The following is a 25,481-nucleotide window of genomic DNA, read 5'->3' on the forward strand; positions in this document are numbered from 1 at the left end:
TATTCGCCGACATAGCTGTATATGTAACTTTTACAAGTATATGACATTCTCTGTGAAAGTCATCTTAATCTTTTCCGGCACACTGGAGGTTTTGTAGTTTTTTGCATTGTATGTCTATTCTGTTTTTTTCTACAGTATATAACGTTTATTATAATTTATATATTTTCGGTAGTGTTCACTTTCACTATTTAGCGCATTATTCGTGCAGTATGATAGTAAGTTTTAATTTATTATCCTTTTCAGTGATTGCAGGGTCAACACCTTTGATTTAATAGGGATAGAAGATGAGGAATCCCTCAGCTCTGTGTGCGTCGTGTATGGGAAACATCATAGCACCAAGTCTCCTCCAGCTATTGAGATCCATAATAAAGGACAATTACACTTTCCTTATTAAGTGTTTAATATCAGATAAGAAACTTTATAAAGTTGTTGTACTGTACCAGAAAACTGTACAATGAGAAAACACACTAATAATTGTCAGCCTTGTAATTTATTAAGGCAGTATACGATTTGAAAGTCTTATTATACATTGATTGTATATTTAATATAATGACAAGATTTGCAATGATCAATTTCTAAAATATAAGGTTCAGTTTAGACCTTGACGCACATGACAGCATCTTGTACATAAGGTCCGTATAATTCTGTATTTTGGAGGGTTGATTTGACCAATGGCACAATAGGGCGCCAATGGACCCCATTAAATGGGTTTTCACTTTTAGAAAAATGGACCCTCAGTCTACCAGATACTAGTAAAAAAACAAATACAGATAGTACTCAGCCTGTGTTGGTCTAGTGCCGTCTCTTCACCGCTGCTCTGGTATCTGTGTTGTGACTAGCAGTGACATTATGAAAATCACCACTGCAGCCAATCACTGAACTCAGCAGTTTTGCTGTTGCTGGAGGAATGAGCTACCTAGCCTAGTGATTGGCTGCAGCCGTGATGTGTCACTGTCAACATGACATCACCACTGCAGCCAAAACAGGGACACGGGAGAAAATGCAGAGAGTTGGCACTGGCCCAAAGGAGGGTGAGTACTATCTGTATTGCTTTTTTTTGCACACTAGCTAGTCAGTCTAAAATGGAAAACCCCTTCAATTATAATGAGGACAGTTCCATTCCCGTCATGTCCTGTTATTTAACCAGAATAAATAGCGCTGCATGCTATTCTATTTTTTATTGTTGTTTTTACGTTAAAGGGATAATCTGAAATTAGTTTATTTTTTTTCTTTTACTATGGGGCTTAGAACTGATAGGCAGGTAGTTTCCAACTGCTGTTCTATCCGACGCCACCTCAGAGCAGTCACGAACCACTCATGCTGGCGATTCTGCTGCTTCATGTCAACCGAGCTTCTCTTCCAGGCTGCTCTGTCGACATGGTGAGGATGCTGAAGTTATGCTGACCGACAGCCGGTTTTGTGCAGTTAGGGAGTGGGAAGTCGGCTGTCAATCAGCATGACATCAGCAGTGATGTCCCGTCAACAGAGCAGAATGGAAAAGAAGCCACTGCTCTGTCAACGTGACGTCACCAGAAACCACAGAATCGCTGGCAGGAGCTGTCTGTAACCGCTCTGAGCTGGCAACTGGGGAGAACAGGCAGGTAGTTAGAAACCACCTCCCTGTTTGATCTTAGGCCTACAGTAAAAAACTAAATATTCCCAGACAAACCCTTTTAAATGCCACAAGTAAAGAAAAGCTGGCAACACTACTGTAGAAGTACTCATGCTTGAGGAAAGGACACAAAGGCAAAGACCGATACCTTCCAATGTTTCAATCAATGGATGGACTTTGACAAGGAAGGTAGTGCATATGTATGGAGCCATATATATTATCTGTTGGTAAAAACGGTCTTTCCTTTTGTGCCGGATCCAAAAAATATATATATTTATTGCAAGAAGATTTATTACTTCTATCATCTTTGGTGCTCAGGTGTTCGCTACACCTTTTAAATGCTAGAGACCTTGATGGAAACTCGATGGACCATGTGACACAATGGGGTCTGTCGGGTGCCTCTTGGGTATGTACCTTACCACTCCTTCCACGGCGTGAATTCTATTTACTTATCTCAAGATCAGAGTAGTAACACAGAATTTCCTAACACAGATGGGACCCTTGATTTAGGTGTTTACCGAAACAGTATTGTCACCTGTAACATGTACTACAACAATGCAAATGAGAGATATGAGGTGGCGATGGAATACATTATATAGTGAATAATGGAAGTGGCAGTAGCAATGTTCTCACAGCAGGCATTCTATTACTGATACATCATTGTCCGTACATTGTATTTATTTACAAGGTTCAGTGATGGTTGAAGATCACAGTAGAAATTACGTGCGACCACCTAAATGCTGGAAATAACAGTCCGAATTTCCGAATCTGTGGTGCTGCTCTTCCTACTGACTGATGTGCCACGGCCAAACATCTCTGGCTTGAAGCATCCAAAGTGTTTTAAAACTTTCAGAGCATCGTTCCGGAATTTCGCCCCCACAAATGCGTAGAGCAAGGGATTCAAACAACTGTGCAGATATCCAAATAATTCTGTCACCGTTATCATTATAGGCAAATTATTCTTAACCGAGCAACTATTTATCCAACCATGTTGATCCAAAGTATCCAAGAATACCGCCACATTAAATGGAGTCCAGCACAAGAAGAAGACACCTGTGATCACCAGAGCAACTCTGACGGCTTTTTTCTTCTCTCGTCTCGGGGATCTACATAAGGTGGCTATTATGCGGGAATAACATATGATCATGATGATCATTGGAAGTAAAAATCCCACAATGTGATTAATAAATCTTCCGATTTGCCACCAAATATTGCTGGGAAAATAGATTTGGTTGTACGCGCACCATGTATAATTATCGAGTTGGTGAGTTCCCAAAATAAACATATTGGGCAGTGAAAGCAAAAAGCAAATAAACCACACAATAGAGCAATAGAAGTGAATTGTCTTAATACTTCGATTCTTGAAGGTGTGAATAGCATAGATTATAGATAGATAGCGATCAATACTTATACACCCCAGGAGAAGACTACTGCAATAGAAATTTAGACGACTAATTGCGCCCACAACCTTACAGAGAAAGTCCCCAAATTTCCACCCAACTATGGCCTCTGTAATGGCAAAAGGGAAAGTAAGGAGCATTAGCAAATCAGCAATTGCCAAGTGCAAAAGGAAATGGTCAGTACTGGATCTCGAGCGATGTTTTTTCATCAGAATGAAGAGGACAAGGCTGTTCCCCACGGCTCCAACCACAAACACCAGGCTGTAGAGTAATGGGATTACAACAAGGTAGAGGTTTCTGTGTTTCTCGTGTTCTTGGAGGTCTTCATCCAAGGACCTCTCACATGTGAAACCAGTGTAGCTTTCGCTAAAATTAGATGTGGCGTCAGAATAATTGCTTAGCTGTTTATAAAACACAAAAAAAGAGAAACATTAGTGTTCATATACAAAATGTGAAAGCACAAGAATGAAATAACAAAGCTGTGATTGAGGCAAGATCTGTTCCTGCCTTCATGGTAATGTACTATCAAAAGATTAGCAAGCAGAAGGTAGAGCGAAAGATGGAGGTTGACTGCTGGATCAGACTACACATAGTTTGCTTTTTTTAGGCCGCGTTCACACATTCAGTTTATGGTCAGTATTTTACATCAGTATTTATAAGCCAAAACCAGCAGTGGGTGATAAATACAGGAGTGGTGACGTGTTTCTATTATAGTTTTCCTCTGAGGCTATGTGCTCACGTTGAGTATTTGCTTGCAGAAATTTCTGCAAGGTTTCTGCATCTCTTGGCAGCAAAAACGCTGTGGCAAAAAAGCACATTTTGTATGCGTTTTTTGCATGTGTTTTTGAACAGCAAGGAATGCTTTTTTTTTTAGCTACATTAACATATTGAATTGTAATTTCTTGGTTCAACACCTTTTTCATTCTGATGCAGTGTTATCAGGGCAATGGGTTTAGGGCTTGGTGTCAGCACCTGTCCCTGACACCAAGCCCTAGGTTTAGTAATGAAGAGGTGTTAGCCAGACATCCTCATTACTTAACCGGTAAGTAAAGCGTTAAACACACACACACATACACACGCACACACACTGTCACCAGCCTATGTAGGGGCATTAACAGAATGAACCTACATAGGCTGTAACCAAACAGCAACTGTTAATTTTTACAAAAAATAATGCCTGGGCTCTGCGTGATTTTCAGAACCAGCAAAGGGAATGCTGATGGCTGAGGGCTGATGGTAATATTCTGGGAAGGAACCAATAGCCATAAATGTTCCCAGGCTATTAATATCAGCTCACAGCTGTTTGCTTAGCCTTTACTGGCAAGTTTACAGGGGGACCCCAGAAAAAAATTGACGTAGGGTCCCCTTATAAAATCTAACCAGCAAAAGCTAGGCAGACAGCTGTGGGCTCATATTAATAGCCTAGGAAGGGGGCATGGTTTTTGGCTGCCTCCCAGATTAAAATATCAGCTCTCAACCACCCCAAAAATGGTGCCAAATCTGATGTTTGGCTTCACCCTTCCCATTTTCCCTTCTGTGGTGGCAAGTGGGGTGATAGTTGGGGGAGGTTGATGTCACCTTTGTATTGTTAGGTGACCTCAAGCCCAGAGGTTAGTAATGGAGAGTCGTCTATAAGACACCCCCATTACTAACCCCATAGTGATAAACAAAAGAAGTTGCACTCTGTCCTCTGTTGCATGTAGGCATGAAATATATGAAACATAAATAGCTATACTGCTCTGAATAAGAAGAAAAAATTTAGATGCTTAGCACATAATTTAGCCAATACATACAAGCCCAGTAGCCAACGACAAGGCGGTCTCAAAACTGCTGGGAACCTACGTGTCTAGTGTAAATACCTCTCTTAGGCTTCAGTCTGAATTTCTGGGTTAATGTGACTACCCCTCTTTAAAGCCTGAATTTATGGGTAGGTAGGATCCTGCTGTAATTAAAACCACCGCATGCTGGAGGGCAGAGTGCTTAGTCGGAGAGCTAATATTCAGATAATAAAAGACTGTCACTTCCAAGCTAGTGTGACAGTGCCAGTCAGTCTTTTGTTATGTAACCCCATAGTGATATTATAAAAAAAACACACACACCCAGAATAAAGTCCTTTATTTGAAATAATGACACAGACTCCTTTAATGAATCTAAATTAAACCATACTCACGTCATCGCCCAGTCCACTGAAGCCAATGCCTTCTGTAACAGAATTAAAATAATAAACAAAACAATATTCCTCACTTGTCCATTGAGAATATAATAATCCATAATGTCCCACAACGGTCTTGATGACTGTGAGAGCAGTCACTAATGTGAGCCCTGGCTGCGCAGTACGGAGTTTGGGGGATTCTCTCTGCACTGTTGGAACACATGTCTCATTAAGGGAGAGGTTGAGCGTACAGGTGGAGGAGGCTGAAGCAGTGGAGGAAGTGTTAGATACAGAGGTTTATCCTGCAAGCCTTGTGGATTCCAAGACTTGTGGAGCAGCCCCTTGACCCCATGCTCCCACAGCCACCAGAGTCGCCCAGTTAGTGAGATATAATGCCCCTGCCCATGTTTGCTTGTCCAGGTGTCAGTGGTAAAATGCACCCTGGCAGACAGATTTTTTTGCAGAGAAAGGGTGATGGGGTCTGCGACATGCTGGTGTAGCGCATGTATAGCTTTCTTAGAGAAGCAATGGCAACTGGCACTGAGGGACTGCAACTGCCATCAACTTTTGGAAACTGTCTGTATCCACCAGGCGTAAAGTCAGCATTTCAGTGACAAACAGATTGGAGATGGTGGACTTCAAGCTCTTAGCTTTGCCATGTGTAGGAGGAAACATTATTTTACGTGACCACAACTGCGGGACCGAGAGCTGGCTGCTGTACTGAGAGAGGGTGAAGTAGGGTGTACACGACAAACTGCTGGACTGTGAGTGAGTTATCGCCGTAGATGGTTATGGTGGATTGAGAAAGATGTATTGTGCTAGGTGTGACGCAGTGACTGGTGTTACATGTGAAGGTCACTGTATTTTCCCCCAGGATGCGCACGGAGGTGTATTGAGGCCATGATAGTTCATTGCAGTCACAGGCATAGCTCTGGTTGCAATGCAGACTAAAGTAAGTGTTAGTCCTGGACAAGATAGTGTCCAGGGCAGATGTAGGGAAAACCTGCTCTGGGCTGTTGTGTTTTGAAATGTACTACAGGACAGTAGTAGTGCAGTCTGTTTCATTCCGGGCTGGGTTTTCTATGTGGCTGAAGGCAACAGATTCAAGTTAAAAACCCTCCAGTATAGGGTTTGGGTGTGTCAGGTTCAGAGTCAGTAACATGCAAAAAAAGAGAAACAGGGAGCGCACATGAGAAGAACGTGTTGGTTAAAAAAAACTTTAATGGCTAGGGAAAGCCAAAGGGCCACTAACCTCCTGGGGTAATGCACCCCTGCATAACTGCAGTGAACAAGCAGAGGTGATGTAGACAAATCTCCGTGCTGACCGACTCTTCCTGCTATTGTAACTGTGTAAGACCACGTGACCGCGGGGAAGTGTTGCTGGAGTCACGTGGCCGAGAAAAAGAGAATTTGCTGCACCCGGAGCTGCTCCTGCCATGTACCCTCATAGAGGGATATGAAATGGCAAAACACAGGATGGTGCAGTCTTTAAGAGTGCTGAGGTAAAAAGGGTAAATACCAACTGAGGAAGATATCGTGCCGCTATTGTGGAGTGCAGTATATTTTTAATAAAGGTTTGTGCCTTTTAATTTTTTTTTTTTTTAACCATAAAATTTTTATTTTATTAAACATGGTATAACAAAACAGGGTCGTACAAGTATTTAGTTTCTGTATAGTGTGCATGAATAATAAACGATATAAACGATGTAGTGCCTTTTAATTTTAACCTTTTTGCCTCAGCACTCTTAAAGACCATGCTATCCTTTTGTTTTCCCAAGTTCAGAGTCAGTATCAGTCTGGTGTTGGCAGGAGTACAGAGCAGGAGGCTCTGCAGAGCTCCACTTGTGTGAGGCACCACAGGCCAGTGGAGCTAAATGGCCAAGGCAGCTGAAAAACCTGGCACCCACAGCGTACACAGCGGTGTGGTCACCCACGGCAAGCGGTCAGAGGTGGACTGGCGTGTTTAGTGACTGTAATCCAGAGGATATCTGCCTGGCTGCGAACCAGAGGTGGACTGTCTTGTTCCCGGCTGCGATTCAGAGGTGGACTGACCTGTTTCCCTGCTGCGATCCGGAGGATATCATGTGCAGTGTTTTTTGAGTTGAAAATTAAAGAAATGTTTTGCTTTGAACTTTGCTGGGTCACTGCCTCATCACTGCACAGGGTGCTACTGTGCACTACATATGGTGGAGAATGCGGGCAGTGTGAACTGGGGCATACCCCAAGGCGTGATGCACATATGGTGGAGAATGTAGGCAGTGTGAACCGAGGCATACCCCAAAGCATGATCCATGTTGGTGAGCAAGCTTGCTGGAGAAATTGAGGAGCTTTAGAAGCATGTGGTCCTCATGCAGCAGGACCAGGAGCTGCAGTGACTGAAGCAGCAAGAGTTGCGGCCAAGAGGCGCTGCAGTTGCGGCAACCAGAGCATCAGTAGTGCTAAGAGGAGACCCCTAAGGTGAGGGGCAATCAGCAGTGTAATGAGGAGACCCCTAAGGTGAGGGGCGATCAGCAATGTAAAGTGGAGACCCCTACAGTAAGGGGCGAGCAGAGGATGTACCAGTGGTCCTTTGCAGAGACTCGTCAGTCAGGAATACCTGTCATAGGGGTCACCAACCTAGGGACAGAGTGTAACACCAATAGGTTCCCCCTAGAGGTATTGGCAGGAGATGCTGAGGATGTTGTTCAGGGCACAGAACCCAAAGATCCTGAGTCAGGGATACCTGCCATAGGGGTCGCCAAATGAGGGACAGAGTGTAACCCCATTAGGTTCCCCCTAGAGGTTGTGGCAGGAGAGGTCATGGAGACCCCACTGAACTCCGAGCTGGAAATGTCCTCTGGTAAGTTCAGGACAGCTCAGTTCCAGGGTCCCACCCAGAGACCCAGGTATACAAAACACACGTATAAACAGAAAGCCTGGAGGATACAGGAAGGTGTGGTCACGGAGACGACTAGGGACATATGCACGAGGAACTCTCTGGCACCGGTCAAGTATGTAGCCAGGGGTCAGGGTAAAATGGATACAGCTCTTGATGATCAGCGTCGGGAGGCTCGGGTTCAGGTGTGACGTGGTACAGATGTATGCCCAGAGTTGCTAGGGTGGACCTCGGCGTGACAGTCACCGAGGCACGGGTAAGGGCATGGAGGAAATGGTACCCAGTGCCCGAAGGCAGGTACTTAAGTTACGGGATGAGTTGTGGGGTTAGTAAACCCCAAATAAACAAGGGTGAGACCTCCCAAATCTACTGTTAGTCAGGAAAGTGGGCATGTCTTCTGCAACGGAGAATGGGGAGTTGGGTGGTCACGTAACAAAGTAAGGAGAAGAAATGCAAAGGGGAGGGATGCTTGAATGAACCGATGACTCCAGTCCTTACTTTGGTTTCTCAGTACAGTGTCGAGCGGGGGTATCATAGGGTCATGCGGATGCCCTGTCATGCGCCCATGTGGGGTGACAAGTGTTCAACCCCACAGGTTTGAACAGAGGGAGGGGGTATATAAGGCAATGACTCGTTTTAAATATGAGGGTCACTGTATGTTCCCCCAGCATGCGCACGGAGGCTTATTGAGGCCATGAGAGTGCATTGCAGTCACAGGTGTAACTGTGGTTGCAATGCAGACTAAAGTACGTGTTAGTCCTGGACAATATAGTGTCCAGGGCAGATGTAGGGAAAACCTGCTCTGAGCTTTTGTGGTTTGAAACAGACTACAGGATGGTAGTTGTGCAGTCCGTTTCATTCCGGGCTGGGTTTTCCATGTGGCTGAAGGCCACAGATTCAAGTTAAAAACCTTGCAGTATACGGTTTGGGTGAGTCAGATTTAGAGTCAATGTCAGTCTGGTTTTGGCAGGAGTACAGAGCAGGAGGCTCTGCAGAGCTCCACCTGTGTGAGGCACCACAGGCCAGCGGAGCCAAACGGCCAAGGCAGCTGAAAAGTCTGCCACCCACAGCATGCACATCAGTGCAGTCACCCAAGGCAACTAGTCAGAAGGTGGACTGGCATTTTTAGTGACTGTAAACTGGAGGATATGGTTCCCGGCTGCAATCCGGAGGATATCATGTACTGTGAGATGCTGTGAGTAGAACATTAACACGGCAGTGCAGTCATCTACGGCAATCCGTCAGAGGTGGACTGGCCTGTTCAGTGACTGTAATCCAGAGGATATGTGCCCAGCTGTGAACTGAAGGTGGACTTACTTGTTCCCGGCTGCAATCCGGAGGTGGACTGTTCTGTTTCCCGGCTGCAATCCGGAGGATATCATATGCTGTGTTTTTTTAGTTGAACATTAAAGAAACGTTTTGCGTTGAACATTGCTGGGTCACTGCCTCATCACTGCACAGGGTGCTACCGTGCACTACATAGGTGACACAAAAATAGCAGGCATCTCCATTTCCATAACAGTTGACAGGCTCTCACTACCCCAGATTGTAGTGGGTAAATGTTACACCCGGTCTGTTTACTGTACCTCCAAGGGGTCTCCGTCGGGACTCTCGCTCTGTGCCGGCTTCACGCTGTCTGGACACAGCCCCCACCCCTCCTTCCTCTCCTGCTTCCTGGCGTGCGGCCAGCAGGTTCCCTGGCAGGGTTCTTAGGTCGCACGCGCGCTCGCTCCCTTTCTCTTAAAGAGACAGTGCATTTTCCAAATGTTGCCTCTAACCAATGGCGTGTGTTTATCTACTATTTCTAGCCCTTCCACCATGGGGAGGGCGCCGGAGCAACAAGTATCTACTGTTGCTAACTTCCGGTTCCTGTTATCATGCGCTTCTGTTCCTGAAGTATCTGCAAGGAACTCCGCTTATTCTGTCTGTCTCCACAGATCTTCTGCTACCAGTTACCCTGTTATTCTGGACTGCATCCGCAGTGGACGGCGTGGTGACGGACATTATACCCTGGTATGTTGCTATCCTAGCGTATTCACTACATTGCCTTATGTATTTCCTATTACTAGTACCTGGGGAGCCAAGCATGGCTTCATAAGGGATTACGTCATGTTAAATCCTTGCTTCTACCATTACCTTTTCTTAATATACTATATGGATACCGTCCACAGCTCTCTTTGGGCACTATAGTGCTGTGTTGTTATATGTGTTCCCATGCTTTCAAATGTACCTGTTTCTCTATTTTTTATAAATAAAATATACCTTTTTGCTACTTTGGATATTTAAACTGCTGTGGTGCTTTTTTGTTTGCTTAGTGTTTATTGTAGTTTATCCCAATATGGTCCATATGTGTGAGGGGGACCATACATTATATTCTTGGCTCTAATGTTGGGCCCTGTACTTAGGTCTTCTTTCCCTGCACATATAGGATGTCAATGTTGATACATTTATTGTAGTATCTACGCTGGACCCGTCTAGTCCTGCCAGTCCACCAGCCTCACTTCCAGACCACGCCAGTACTCCCGGTGCCAGCTTCTACTCATACACCCAGTATCCTCCAGTCAGCTCTGCAACACCCGCTAACCCTGCTGGTCCGTCTGTTCCGCTGGGACAGCCGCCACAAGTACGGGGTCTAACTGAAGGTAGTACCCGTGTCCTCCTGGCATTCCATTCTGTCCCTGTTCGAGAGGACTTACCACGGTTGTCTGGGGCTGACGCAGTAACGCCCCCTTCGGAGCCCCCTGGACTGTGGTCTAGTGGTTCCACATTAAACCTTAATAAATACGAATGTGAACTTCTACATCTGTGCCTCCGTTTCCATTCGTTACAGATTGCTCCGGCCATGGAACCCACAGGATCCCAGAAATCACCAGTCATGGAGTTACGTCAGGAGATCTCCCAGCTGAGGGAGCAACAGGATAAAATCATGCCTTTCCTGCACAATGTATCTGCTCGCCTGGATAGTCTGGCTTGTTCGATTGCACCTGCACCTTCTCGCTTGGCGGCTCCCAACCGCTTCCGAGGCAACCCCGTTTTGTGTCAAGGGTTCATAAATCAGTGCACACTGCACTTCGAACTATTGGGGCATAGGTTCGCTTCTGATTTGGCAAAAGTTGGTGTGACGGGGTGTACGGCAGAGCAAGAAGGGACAACAGGCCAAGGGATGATTCCACAGATTTATTATCAAGAACGCTAGAACAACACATGCAGGTAGATCTACAGAGTCCACAATTAGTCCAACGGAACAGGTTCGGGGGCACCTCCCGATAATCCTTGTGCCAGCTAACAAAGCAATAGTCCACACGAGTCCAAGGGATCCCAAAACAATCTCACGAATGACAAGCTATGTCCTCAGCTCAAGTCTCGCCCCATTCGCTTCCGCAGTCACAGATGGACATGGGGTCTTGCCTCAGCTAAGAATCCCCACTCCTTCTCCTTTTAGGATTAACTCACATCTGATCTCAAAATAAGAATTGATTGTCTGAGCTCCTGGGATCCGCCCATGAAGGGGGGTAGGGGTCACACCTTCTATTCAATGGTTGGGTCCATCAGAAGATTCTACACTGGTTGGCTCCGCTTAGTCTAGGTAGTATGTACATTTGACTAGCCACCTGCTGTGAGGAAGAATGGCTATTCCTTCACTAGTTGACAAAGCTTAATTACATTATAGCTTAGGGCTGCAAGTATTGGGGGAAGGAGACATTGTTACAGGTAAACTCCCAGCACAAGAAAATACATAAACTACAGCTAATAGAAACCAGAGAACAGTTACATATATCAAATGGCATATTATTCAAATACAGGACAGGGCAAAAGTACATATCATGACAATCCCTTCCCCTCCCAATTTGTGTACGTACTAGGGACCTCTACAGGTCGCTGGTTAAGTACACACAGGCAGAGCGTAACTTACATGTGGCTTCATGCAGCCACGAATTGGCATCGTAGCTCTCCCACATCATTGCCCAGGAGAACATCTGCAGGCAGACCACCCATCACCCCAACCACACATCGCCTGACCCCAAAACCAAAGTTCAGATCCACAGTGGCTGTGGGAATAGTCCTCCATTGTCCACCAGCCAGTTTAATGACAATCCCAGGTCCTCTATGAATTGCCTCAGGCCGAACCACTCGGGGATCAGCCACTGTGAGGAAAGCCCCTGAAGTCACAAAATCCAATAAGTCTCTGTCCATCCAGCATGACCTCCTGTAAGTGCTTACCTCGATGAGCAGAAGTCGTCATAGCTGCAGGTCGCACACCATAAACTCCTAGTGGTGCAACATGGGTGGGTGAGGCACTAGGCTAGTCCTCACATAGTGGTGACACGTCTTCCTCCATGGCACTTGGCTGTACATAATTAATAATACGACTGGGTACAGGATCAATCCTCATTTGAACAGCTGGGCAGGAGGCTTGCAGATGCCCCGGCTGCCCACATCGATAGCATCTGTGCTGGGTCTCACTCCATCCAAGGCGTCCTCTTGGGCGAGGGGTAAGGGAACCTGGAGGCCGGCTCCCACCTGAAGGTGCTGTAGGGGTTTGAGGATGACTCCTCCATGGGCTGGCTGGGCATGAGGCCTGCAGATGCCCCGGATGCCCACAAGCCTAACACCTGCGCTCTGCTACTTCCTCTCCTCGTCGTATTCCAGAAAATGCAGTAGAAGCAACTGGAGGCACATTTACATGGGTATCAGCATGAGATGGTGGCTTAGAGGAACAGGGAACAATGGGGACAGAAGAACTGGGGGCCACCGATGTTGTGGAGCTGGTAGGCCTCTCTCCATCCTCCAACAGAACCCTCCACTGAGGCTTGATGGTGAGAGCCTCATTAGCGAGAGATGCAGCTTCTTCCACTGTCGCTGGTCTCCTCTCACGCACCCATTCCCGGATCTCAGCAGGGCACTTGAAGTAAAACTGCTCTTTTAGGATAACCTGGAGGAAGGTCTCCCAGTTTAAGGCCTCCTCTGCCTCCAGCCAGCGATGACATATTTGTTTGAGTCTATGAGCATATATCTTAAAAGACACTTCCCCATCACAGGCTAAAGTACGGAACTGAGTCCTGTAAGTGTCTGGCGTCACAGCATAATGTTCTAGAATAGTCTGTTTAATCTCCACATACTCATGGTTCCTCCGAGGGTCCATAGCTCTATAGGCTTCGGCAGCTCCACCCTCTAAGAGCCCCACCAGATGTCGGACTCGCTCCCTTTCCGGGACTTAGATTAATCAACACTGATGCTCAAAGTCCTGGAAGAAGCCCTCAATGTCGCCTGCAGCCTCATTAAAGGGCTTGAAGTCTTTGCGGGACACTCTGGGGAGTTCCCTCATGGTGGGTGCTGGGGTTACAGTCTGTCTGGAGCTTCTAGCTGCTTCCAAAGCGATCTGCCTCTCCAGCAATGCCATCTCCTGAGCTCTGTCCTCGGCTCTGTGAATGGCCTCCCTCTCCCTCTCCTCGGCTCTGTGAATGGCCTCCCTCTCCCTCTCCTGAGCTCTGTGAATGGCCTCTCTCTTATCGTCTATGGTGGCCTCTTCTCCCAGCAATGCCAACTCCTCCTCGTACCACACAACCCACTGACCTTTTTGTGTATTTACCTCCGGCTGCCGTCTTTCCTCCGTTTGCTGTGGGGATCCTTCCTCAGCGTAATCTTGCAGGCGAACTCCTTCCAAAGCCTCAATTAGCTGCTCCTTGGAGAGCCCCTTGTAGCTGACTCCCAGTTCACGGGCCTTTGTTTGTAAGTTCACCACAGTCCAGTTCTTGTACTCTGCGGTGCTGGTTCCCGATGTTGGGCCATTGTCCTCCATTCCTTCTGCTCTGATCCCGCTGCTTGCCACCAGTTTGTGATGGGGTGTACGGCAGAGCAAGAAGGGACAACAGGCCAAGGGATGATTCCACAGATTTATTATCAAGAACGCTGGAACAACACATGCAGGTAGATCTACAGAGTCCACAATTAGTCCAACGGAACAGGTTCGGGGGCACCTCCCGATAATCCTTGTGCCAGCTAACAAAGCAATAGTCCACACGAGTCCAAGGGATCCCAAAACAATCTCACGAATGACAAGCTATGTCCTCAGCTCAAGTCTCGCCCCATTCGCTTCCGCAGTAACAGATGGACATGGGGTCTTGCCTCAGCTAAGAATCCCCACTCCTTCTCCTTTTAGGATTAACTCACATCTGATCCCAAAATAAGAATTGATTGTCTGAGCTCCTGGGATCCGCCCATGAAGGGGGGTAGGGGTTACACCTTCTATTCAATGGTTGGGTCCATCAGAAGATTCTACACTGGTTGGCTCCGCTTAGTCTAGGTAGTATGTACATTTGACTAGCCACCTGCTGTGAGGAAGAATGGCTATTCCTTCACTAGTTGACAAAGCTTAATTACATTATAGCTTAGGGCTGCAAGTTTTGGGGGAAGGAGACATTGTTACAGGTAAACTCCCAGCACAAGAAAATACATAAACTACAGCTAATAGAAACCAGAGAACAGTTACATACATCAAATGGCATATTATTCAAATACAGGGCAGGGCAAAAGTACATATCATGACAGTTGGCTTCATCATGTCCCACCTTGATGGAGAGGCGCTCGCCTAGATGAATCCGCTGTGGGAGACGGTAGATCCGTTGGTTACTAATCTCCAGTCTTTTCTAGAGGCATTCCGCAAGACCTTTGATGAACCTGGTCGTACTACGTCGACAGCTTCTGCTCTTCGACTACGACAGGAGGCTCTTACGGTGGCTCAGTATGCGGTGCAGTTCCGTACTCTTTCGTCTGAACTTTCCTGGAACAATGAGGCTTTGGTTGCTACCTTCTGGCAGGGACTCTCTGGATGAGTTAAGGGTGAGTTGGCGGGACAAGACTTTCCTACTGTTCTGGATGACCTGATTTCCCTGCCAGTTCGGGTTGATCTACGGTTTCAGGAACGGTCCAATGAGATCAGACGTGAAAAAGAATCCAATCACCAGGTTCCTTGTTCTCCTACATCTGTGAACTCTCCAACTGTGTCTCCCGCTCCTGTGGCTATGGAGGTGGATCGTGTAAATCTGGTCAACGATCGCCAGGAGGCGCGTCGCCTGGAGGGGAGCTGTTTCTACTGTGGCAGTGCCAAGCATTATATCCGCTCTTGTCCTAAGAGACCAGGAAACTCCAGTGCCTAGGGTCTGTAGGAGAGGCTACCCTAGGTAAGGATCTTCTCTCTCCAGCTCTGCAAATAACAATCTCTGTGGCCTTCGGCAAGACGAGATTTTCGGAGTTCTGTCACCTGGATTCTGGTGCCGCCAGGAACCTTATTCGGCAGGCGGTAGTGGATCGTTATCAGATTCCAGTCCAGCGTTTATCGGAACCGTTGCAAGTGACATCTGTGGATTGCAGACCCCTGTCGGAGTCCATATGGTTCCAGACTGTGGCTTTGGAACTCCGGGTAGGTCTAACCCATTCTGAAAGAATCCGTTTTTATGTGTTGCCAGATTTGTCTCACCCCTTGCTTCTAGGTCTACCCTGGTTCCGGATGCATGAACCTGTTCTAAATTGGAGGACGGGAGAGATCCTGGTGAGATTCTTGCTTCGATCGATGTATCATTCCGGTTCGTCCTGCTCTTCCTCCAGTACAACCTAAAGCCTTGCCGGGTTTGCCGTCTCCTTACTGGTCCTTCGCTGATGTCTTCGGGAAAAAGGAGGCAGAGAGATTACCTCCACACAGGTCGTAATATTGCCCCATTGATCTGCTTCCCGGAGCGTCTCCTCCACATGGACGGATCTATCCTCTTTCTCAAGCAGAGACTCAGTCCATGTCTGAATACATTCAGGAGAACCTGGACAGAGGATTCATCCGGAAGTCTTCCTCGCCTGCTGGAGCTGGATTCTTCTTCATGAAGAAAAAGGATGGATCTCTACGACCCTGTATCGATTACAGGGGTCTGAACAAGATTACGGTAAAGAACAGGTATCCATTGCCGTTAATTTCAGAATTGTTTGATCGTCTGAGGGGGTCTAAAATTTTCACCAAACTAGATCTCAGAGGGGCTTACAGTCTGATACGCATTCGTAAGGGAGACGAATGGAAGACCGCCTTTAACACCCGGGACGGACACTATGAATACCTGGTAATGCCGTTTGGGCTAAGAAATGCACCAGCAGTGTTTCAGGAATTTGTAAATGACATTTTCAGAGATCTGCTTTATTCTTGTGTTGTTGTTTACCTGAACAACATTCTGATCTTCTCGGCTGATTTAGCTTCCCACCGGAGACAAGTATGTATGGTCTTACAAAGACTCAGGGAGAACAGACTTTATGCTAAAATTGAAAAGTGTCTCTTTGAGCAATCCTCTCTGCCTTTCCTGGGTTATATTGTCTCGCCTACAGGTTTAAAGATGGATCCAGAGAAGGTATCCGCTATTCTTAAGTGGCCTCGCCCATGCGGTCTGAAGGCAATACAACGGTTCCTGGGGTTCGCCAACTATTACCGTTTGTTCATTCCAAATTTTTCCACTTGAGTGGCACCCATTTCGGCTTTGACCAGGAAAGGCGCGAATGCCAAGGGATGGACACCTGAGGCTGAGGAGGCTTTTACTTCCCTAAAGCATGCCTTCTCCTCTGCACCCGTACTTCATCGCCTGGACTCCGAAAAACAATTCTTGCTTGAGGTAGACGCTTCCTCCATAGGTGCTGGCGCAGTTCTCACCCAGAAGTCGTCGTCCGGCCGGATGGTCACCTGTGGATTCTTCTCGAAAGTCTTTTCTGTTTCTGAGAGAAATTACTCCGTAGGAGATCGTGAATTATTGGCTATCAAGTTAGCTCTGCAGGAGTGGCGTCACCTTCTTGAGGGTGCTGCTCATCAGGTTATCATTTACACAGATCATAAGAATCTTGCTTATCTGCAATCTGCTCAGAGACTGAATCCTTGTCAAGCCCGGTGGGCCTTGTTTTTTGCTCGATTTAATTTTGTTCTTCATTTCCGACCAGCTGATAAGAACATTAAAGCCGATGCACTTTCCAGAGTGTTTTTGTCTCCCGATTTTGTGGAAGGACCGCACCACATCATTGAACCGTCCAGATTAGTGTCTGTGGCCGAGGTTAATCTTGCTCGACTCCCTCCAGGTAAAACCTTTGTATCTATTTCAGATCAGAAACGAGTTCTTCGGTGGGGTCAATCTTCTAAATTGGCCGGTCATGCCGGACAAAAGAAGACTCTGCAACTCATCTCCCTTTACTACTGGTGGCCTACCATGGGCAAAGATGTTCAGGAGTATGTTGCTGCCTGTCCTTCGTGTGCTCGCAACAAGACTGATATGCGTTTGCCCTCCGGGCGGTTATTACCTCTGTTTGTTCCTTCAGTACCCTGGCAGCACATCGCAATGGACTTTATTACTGATCTCCCCGTCTGCAACACCCGCTAACCCTGCTGGTCCGTCTGTTCCGCTGGGACAGCCTCCACGAGTACGGGGTCTAACTGAAAATAGCACCCGTCTAGTCTAGTAGTTCCCCATCAAATCTTAATAAATACGAATGTGAACTTCTACATCTGTGCCTCCGTTTCAATTTGTTACAGTAAACAAGTGGACTTTCTGTGGCTGGAGACCTGTGTGAGAACACTTGGCATGGTGACGGAGGAAGGAACAGCAGATGTGGTTGATAGAATGGCCGGTGGTTCACAAGGCCCCTTAGTTGGCATTTTAGCATAGTTAGATTCCCTGACTAAGGAATGTTGATCATGTGTGTGCATGCATGTAGTAATTATTGCAATTTGTGCCTCTACTGAGTTTTGTTTTTGCAAAGTTGGCAGATAACGAGCTTGGTCATCCTTTGCAGGTTCAAAAAAGGCCCAGAATATGCAATCCTTGCCGCTCCTGCGATCTGCAGACTCGGAGGCCACAGCCAGAGTTGGGGCTGAGGATGCAGTGCTTGTCAGGTTGCATCACTCCGTGTCTGTGCGTTACCTCCTCGACTTCCTCCTCCTCCACCTCCTCTGCTGAGCTACTCAGCTGTGTACCTCTGGGTTCACACCAAGTTGGATCTACAACCTCATTGTCAGGAAATGAGGAGAGGCTACTTGATGCAGCGCTTGCCATCCACTGGAGCAAATGCTCTTTCTGAGCCCCATCTACAAGTCGTACCGCTGTGCGGCTGCCAAATAAAGGAAGTCGAGTAGCTCGTCCAGTAACATGTTGTCAGTGGTCTTTGGATAGAACAATCACTATTTATTTTCTTAGAAAGTGTGCCTAAACACTCTTATATTTAAAGATTTTTAGGAGGAAATTGGGCCTCCTGATTCCTCACTGCAACACGGTTTAATCCCAAACGATTTGGATTAACATATAGGGCTAATATAGGAGTTCAACCAAGATTCCTTAACTAATTTTAAGAGTAAATGTGGCCTCCTGATTTCTGACTGCAACATAGTTTTTGCCCAAACAATTTTGATTAGCAAATGGTAACCCCATGGTCGCACAAAATGACTGCAGACATCCATTTGGACCGGACAACCCCTTTAAGTTTATGAGCTAGTGACAGACCCTCTTTCAGAAAAAAAATATTTAACAACTAAGATTTACCATTCCCACCTAGAGAGCATGGCACTATCAGTACTGATTGGACATACATGCACTTAAAATAACTTTTTTAAAGCACCACTTCAGCATATTTTTTTAAGTTACCACTGGAGTGGTGTCACTAATCTAAATTCCCTGCCCCTAGCCTTATATTTACCAACCACAGTCTTTATCTGTTATCAAAGCTGCTCCAGTTGTCTTCTACAGGTTGTGACTGGAGATGAGCGAATACCTTTGGCTCCATCCTTATTCTCCAAGCTATAGCACTTACCGAATAAGCAGCAGTGGGAACCCAGATACCTGGATCGCTGCGGCTGATTGGCGCCACAGATGCATGTGTCACGGCTGTGTGACATTCACAACACATGCATGGAAAGCCTGTTTGTTGGGCTCTCCATGCATGCGTTGTGACTGTGACACAGCCGCGACACATGCATCGGCTGCGCTGAACAGCTGATTATCGGGAGCGATCCAGGTATCCGGGTTTCCTCTGCAGGTTATTCGGTAAGTGCTATAGCTTGCCGAATAAGGAGGGAGCAGAAGACATTCGCCCATCTCTAGCTGTGACCTGCCGCATTGTTCCAGTATTTGCTGGGCTAGCTGGAGGACACTTCTCAGTGTGAGTCTATGAGAGTCGGACCGAGGCCTAAATGAGACTCTCGTGGACCTACAGAGTTTGTAACTACTACCTCCGACTTCTGGTCAGTCAGAAGATGCGGTTACAAGATAACCGCACAGGACCAGAGTGATGCCGGGAACAGCTGAAGACAATGGCTGGTAAATATAATATTAGGGTCAGGTACCTTAAATTAGTGGTGCCACTCCAGCAACTGGAAGCTTCTACACATTAATCAAAGTGGCAGATATGTTTAAAACCTACAAACCATTATTATAAAAGCTTGAGGCGGTTTCCTTATAGGCATACAGCAAGAGATGCAAGTTTTTGATTACATGGGACTGTTGGGTGCATTCTGCACAATTCAGCGGCTGAATTGGGATGGAGGCTGTCCTGTGACATCCTGCTGTGAGGGCGGCAGAAAGGGACGTCCATTCTGTGTCTGCACTGATTCACAAGCTTTCTTCATTCCCAGAAATAAGAACAAAGCTTTTGACAACTGTAACAATGGACGTAGCTAAGTAGCGATGTTTGCATGATCGGTTCCCATTGCTGTAAACTATAACAAATTGTATCTGAAAGCACAAATCTTGCTCACAAGTAATGCTGGGTTTCCACGTCTGGACCGCAGTTATTAAAGAACAGCCAATTATCTACGTACAAGCCTCTTTCTGCTTGGCCAAAACAGATACACTGTTTCTTTGCTTGAATTAGTTCTGTTACCTTTGTTTCTGTCTGTATTGGATAATAGATGTTTTTCATTTACTCTGTCCGCTCACCTTTCCGGTGCAGCTTTATATATCTTCCCTGCTGGTGTTTCCTGCTTGTTATATTTGTTGGATTCATTCACTTTGCTGTAGTTTATGTTGGTTGCAGCTGTTTCGTGTGCGATTAATTTATTCATTTGGGAATTGCTACTCTAGAGATACTAGGAGAACAATATCGTTCAAACATGCCTAATTTGACCATTTTTATGTGTATGGGGGCTCCAATCTCTCCCATGACAGACGAGGTCGGGACGAGAAAGGAGTGTAGAGGAGTTCAAATTAATATGATCCTTTGGCTTTCTGAGGCGCTTTCTCTCCTCTCACCGTTTATCAAATTCGATTTTTATATGAATGTACAATTGACATAACATGTAATTTACAAAACAGTCAGATAAAAAGCTAGTTTTCCACAACATCTGGCACTAACGAATCTTCATAAATAATATGTACATGATAGTTTTTTCAATCTGTGTCATTTTTTGGTAATGTGTCCCTTATGTTTTCATTTGAAATAAAGCTTATATTCACTATTTGTATATTACAACTGCAGGGTTCACTACTTTTTTTTATCCGCCTACACTGTAACACTTTACATAAATGTTTACTGAAAATGAAAGTTCTTGTTTTTCTGCATGAGTAGCCAACTGATTACTGATGCCCAAAGTATAACTCAGAATGAGTCCCACACCCACCAAAACTTTATGAAATCTAATATTTTGTTTTTGCACTGTAGTTTTTATTTAAAAAAGTAGCTAATTGTATATTAAAAAACAGATCACACAAATGTCTTACAAGCAGAATGGTTACATGCAAAACAAACAAGTTTACAAAACAATTTCCATTATAGAAGAAAAGAGAAACTCAAATTGAGTAATGAGTATTCTGACTCCATAACTAGGCAGCGTCTGTGAGGAGCTTGAGAGATCGTTTCTGTGGCTCTCTACATACCGTTACTCACTAAATGGTTTCATCAGATAGCTTGACTCGACTGCAGAGGCACGCGTGAAGATTCCAGAAGAAGGTTTTTTTTTTTCTAGCTGAAGTCTTGTAGTTAAGCACAATTACAGTAGGTAAAAAGAACTTATTCTGAACCATAGATGAAGACACATGTGCTTCTTAGCATGGCTGACATACAAAATGAGGAAGAAGAAGGAAGGGGTTACTGACATCAGAGCTACAGGGAGAAAGGAAGGACAGACTTCTAAAAGAGGCAAACCTTGTTGTATAGCAACCAAACAGCAGCGCAATGATAATACAATACTGCCTGTATGATTCCGAAATCATGGGACATGACAATAAGTCAAGCAAATTATTGGTCAGTGTTAACTTGTAATATTGTTTCTTTGTTTAACCAAGACAATCCTATAGAAGAAAATCTAAGAAAGAAAGGATAATAGATGTCACAGAGATACCGCAACAGAGAGGGGCCAGAAGATTGCAGCTTCCGGTTCACAAACTCCTGCACTGGTTAGAAGTACTTCACCATGTTATTAAATGGTGCAGATTTTTTCCTTCCTGGTGGAGCCCAAGATTGCTTTGCCGGTTAGCGTCTCTGGGGGTCAGGATAAGTTTGCCGTTTTCAGGAAGGACTGTAAGCTCTATTTTAAATTGTGTCCTCACTCCTCAGGCACCGAGGAGCAACGGGTGGGGATTGATCGTAATCTCTTTCCTCCAGGGGGACCCCCAAGCCTGGGCATTATCTCTCCTGTCTGACTCTCAGTCGCTTCAGTCAGTTGAGAAATTTTTTTAGGCTCTGGGTCATATATACGAAAATCTCAATCGCATCTACACCGGATCTACACTATGCCAGTTTCAGCAGGGAGACCAGCCAGCAGAGGAGTATTGCTTCGAGGTCCTTAGGTGGCCACGGATACGAAGTGGAATGACCACACAAATTCGTAGTCAGCTGTCAGGGGCTTTCTGTCACGGTAATGGACGCCTTTGCCCTGTATGCGACCCCAGTTTCCATGGAAGAGGCCATGTCTCTGGCTATCCGTGTGCACTGCCGTCTTCACCAGAGACATTTCGAGGCACCCCAAGGGGGTCCGGAGTCAAGACAACCTAGGGCTGAGTCAACCGAGGACCTCATTTATAGTGCCAGCATCCCTGCACACTGCCCCCTCCCCCAGCAGAGATGCTGACTCACTGCCCTGGCCTCCGTCTTGTACCTCCTCCTCTTTCCTTATTGGCTGCTGCCCAGTGTGCACGCATGGCACCCAGATCCCTGGGCACTGTACTCAGCGTGCACACGTGCGCTCCATCCTTCTTAAAGGAGCCATATGTGCCATCCTAAAGTGTCCCCAGCCAATAGCTGGGAGCCTCTTATTATTTAAGGCACCTCCACCTGCATAGTTCTGCTAGTATCTGTCCATTCCTAATCATCTTGCTAGTACTTGCTTTGTCAGTCTGTATTACAGCTGGCTCTGCCTGCTCTGCCATGCCAATCTATATTACAGCCTGACCCGCCTGCTCTGCCATGCCAATCTATATTACAGCCTGACCCGCCTGCTCTGCTGTGCCAACCTGTATTACAGCCTGACCTGCCTGCTCTGCCATGCCAATCTGTATTACAGCCTGACCCGCCTGCTCTGCTGTGCCAACCTGTATTACAGCCTGACCCACCTGCTCTGCTGTGCCAACCGGTATTAGAGCCTGACCCGCCTGCTCTGCTGTGCCAACCTGTATTACAGCCTGACCCGCCTGCTCTGCTGTGCCAACCTGTATTACAGCCTGACCCGCCTGCTCTGCCGTGCCAACCTGTATTACAGCCTGACCCGCCTGCTCTGCCGTGCCAACCTGTATTACAGCCTGACCCGCCTGCTCTGCTGTGCCAACCTGTATTACAGCCTGACCCGCCTGCTCTGCTGTGCCAACCTGTATTTCAGCCTGACCCGCCTGCTCTGCCGTGCCAACCTGTATTACAGCCTGACCTGCCTTATGAGTTTGTAAAATTAGAAGTTGCAAAACTTGGGTTTGGTGGAGGAGGACACATGGGACAATAAAGTTAATAGTCTAAACAACAATGCTCATGCAGAAATTTCAGAATCAAAGATGGGGAGGATGAAGTGCATTCCCTTGACTCGGGAGAACATTGCCACTGCAATAAATAATTTTCCTTTTTGCAGTTTATGGATCTACTAACCAATAAGAGTATAAAACTCAATGAGTGCATTAGAGGGTACAAAGAGAAATTCCTGTTAACATTATTATTAATTATAAATATTTTAATAATGACACTAATAATAACACTAAGAATAAGAACGCTGATAACAAGTGCATTACTGCATTACTGCGAGCACATTGTACTAGTTCATGTGAGCAAAGGGCATTGCTATATGTCTGCAAACATCTGCGCAGGTCACAAAGAAACACTGAAGCCTCGTACCAATCTAGCCAGGAAAAGCACAAGCTAATTTTCTAAAATAAATAAATAAATAAATAATAATACCGTAATTAAAAAAATCACAAGAAGACATCTAAACCACATCCAAAGGCAATTGGTTGTATATAAATAGAATAGTAGTACAATAAATAAAAATGATTTGTCAATGGTCTCCAACTTGTGGCTCCCGAGCTGTGAAAGTACAACTCCCAGCAGGACCTAGCAGACGTCAGTTGTCAGGGCATGCTGGGAATTGTAGTTTTGCAACAGCTAGAAAAACAATGGGACCATTGCTAAAGATGGGGAAACATTTAACACTAAAAATTTATAATTGTAAAACTGGGGGGAAAAAAATGACAATCGCAATGTATAAATGAGTGAGTGAGATAAAAAAAAAAGTGCAATAAAAAAAATTATAAATTATATTTGAAATTCATCATACTTACATCAGTGAAATCCACATCTCCATAAAAATCTGAATTCATGGTCGATACAGACGCTCAGCACAGAAAGTAGTCAGAAGAAGTGAGCGACAAAATCGCAGCTGAAAGGCTGAAAACCGTACGAATGACTTGTTCAACAGCAGAAGAATATTTTCTAATATACCCGCACTTGGCTGTCAGCAAGAAGCCGTTTGGGGAACTTGGGTAAATGATTCTCCTGAGCTACTATCATCTCAGATATTTCTTATATGCAAAGTGTGTGGGTAAGACTGCCAGCTCCTGTAAGGCGCACAAGAAGAATAGTTTCCTAACCTACTGTAATAATCAGAGACTTTACCAGACTGAATTCACTTGACAATATGGGCTGAAGTATTACTTATTATGCTTAGTGGCGCCATTAATTCCCCAGATTATTGGAATTACAGACATCATCGCTGTCTCCGATGGGGCTCACAATCTACATTCCCTATCACTATGGAATGTGGGAGGAAACCGGAGAACCCAGAGGAAACCCACGCAAACACAGGGAGAACATACAAACTCCTTGCAGATGTTGTCCTTGGTGGGATTTGAACCCAGGACACCAGCGCTGCAAGGCTGCAGTGCTGACCACTGAGTCACCATACAATGCTAACCACTGAGCCACCATACAGTGCTAATCACTGAACCAACATACAGCACTAACCACTGAGCCGCCATACAGTGCTAACCACTGAGCCACCATTCAGCGCTAACCACTAAGCCACCATACAGTGCTAACCACTGAGCAACCATACAGTGCTGACCACTGAGCCACCATACAGCACTATCCACTGAGCCACCATACAGTCCTAACCACTGAGCCACCATACAGCACTATCCACTGAGCCACCATACAGTGCTAATCACAGAGCAACCATACAGTGCTAACCACTAGGCCACCATACAGCACTATCCACTGAGCCACCATACAGTCCTAACCACTGAGCCACCAGACAACACTATCCACTGAGCCATCATACAGTGCTAACCACTGAGCAACCATACAGTGCTAACCACTAGGCCACCATACAGCACTATCCACTGAGCCACCATACAGTCCTAACCACTGAGCCACCAGACAGCACTATCCACTGAGCCACCATACAGTGCTAACCACTGAGCAACCATACAGTGCTAACCACTAGGCCACCACACAGCACTATCCACTGAGCCACCATACAATCCTAACCACTGAGCCACCAGACAGCACTATCCACTGAGCCACCATACAGTGCTAACCACTGAGCTCAATTGGTATCAATGGAACCAAATAAAATCCTCTAATAGTCGGAGAGAAATAACAGATCATAGTGGTCCTGTCACTTGTGGTAAACCATTGATTGACAGGATCGGTTCACACCACATTATTGCCATGAAGTTAAGGCTGAAGTTCTCTCAAGAAATCATAGTCCTCCCTTTTTATTAAGCATCATCAAATTTCGCAAAGTATTACAGCTAAGAAAGTACCAAACCCTACTAAGAAATAAATAAACAGATAAATAAGCAAAACAAATAAATAAAAATTTTGATTTAAAAAAAGAACACATCCTGAGCAGGAGATTCCCTCAGTGACTGAGTTAAACGACAAGGAAAGAAGTCGTAATTTGTAGTCCGATCACAGTTTATTGATGACCTATCCATATTCTCCGGGGCAAATAACCGCTGA

At 45.8% G+C, this 25,481-nt stretch overlaps 1 protein-coding gene across 1 annotated transcript; it reads right to left on the reverse strand.

Annotated features, from left to right (window-relative positions):
* Nucleotides 1–409: 409 nt before the first annotated feature.
* On the reverse strand, nt 410–23,980 carry CXCR5 (C-X-C motif chemokine receptor 5). The gene is made up of 2 exons (XM_077250465.1): nt 23,798–23,980; nt 410–3,413 (listed from the first exon to the last, which is right to left on the reverse strand). Exons 1-2 carry the CDS (start codon nt 23,834–23,836, stop codon nt 2,346–2,348), a joined length of 1,107 nt encoding a protein of 368 aa, XP_077106580.1. The 5' UTR covers nt 23,837–23,980; the 3' UTR covers nt 410–2,345.
* Between the last annotated feature and the right edge of the window lie 1,501 nt (nt 23,981–25,481).

The sequence above is a fragment of the Ranitomeya variabilis genome, chromosome 4 (genome assembly GCF_051348905.1).
Source record: "Ranitomeya variabilis isolate aRanVar5 chromosome 4, aRanVar5.hap1, whole genome shotgun sequence".
Lineage (NCBI taxonomy): Eukaryota > Metazoa > Chordata > Amphibia > Anura > Dendrobatidae > Ranitomeya > Ranitomeya variabilis.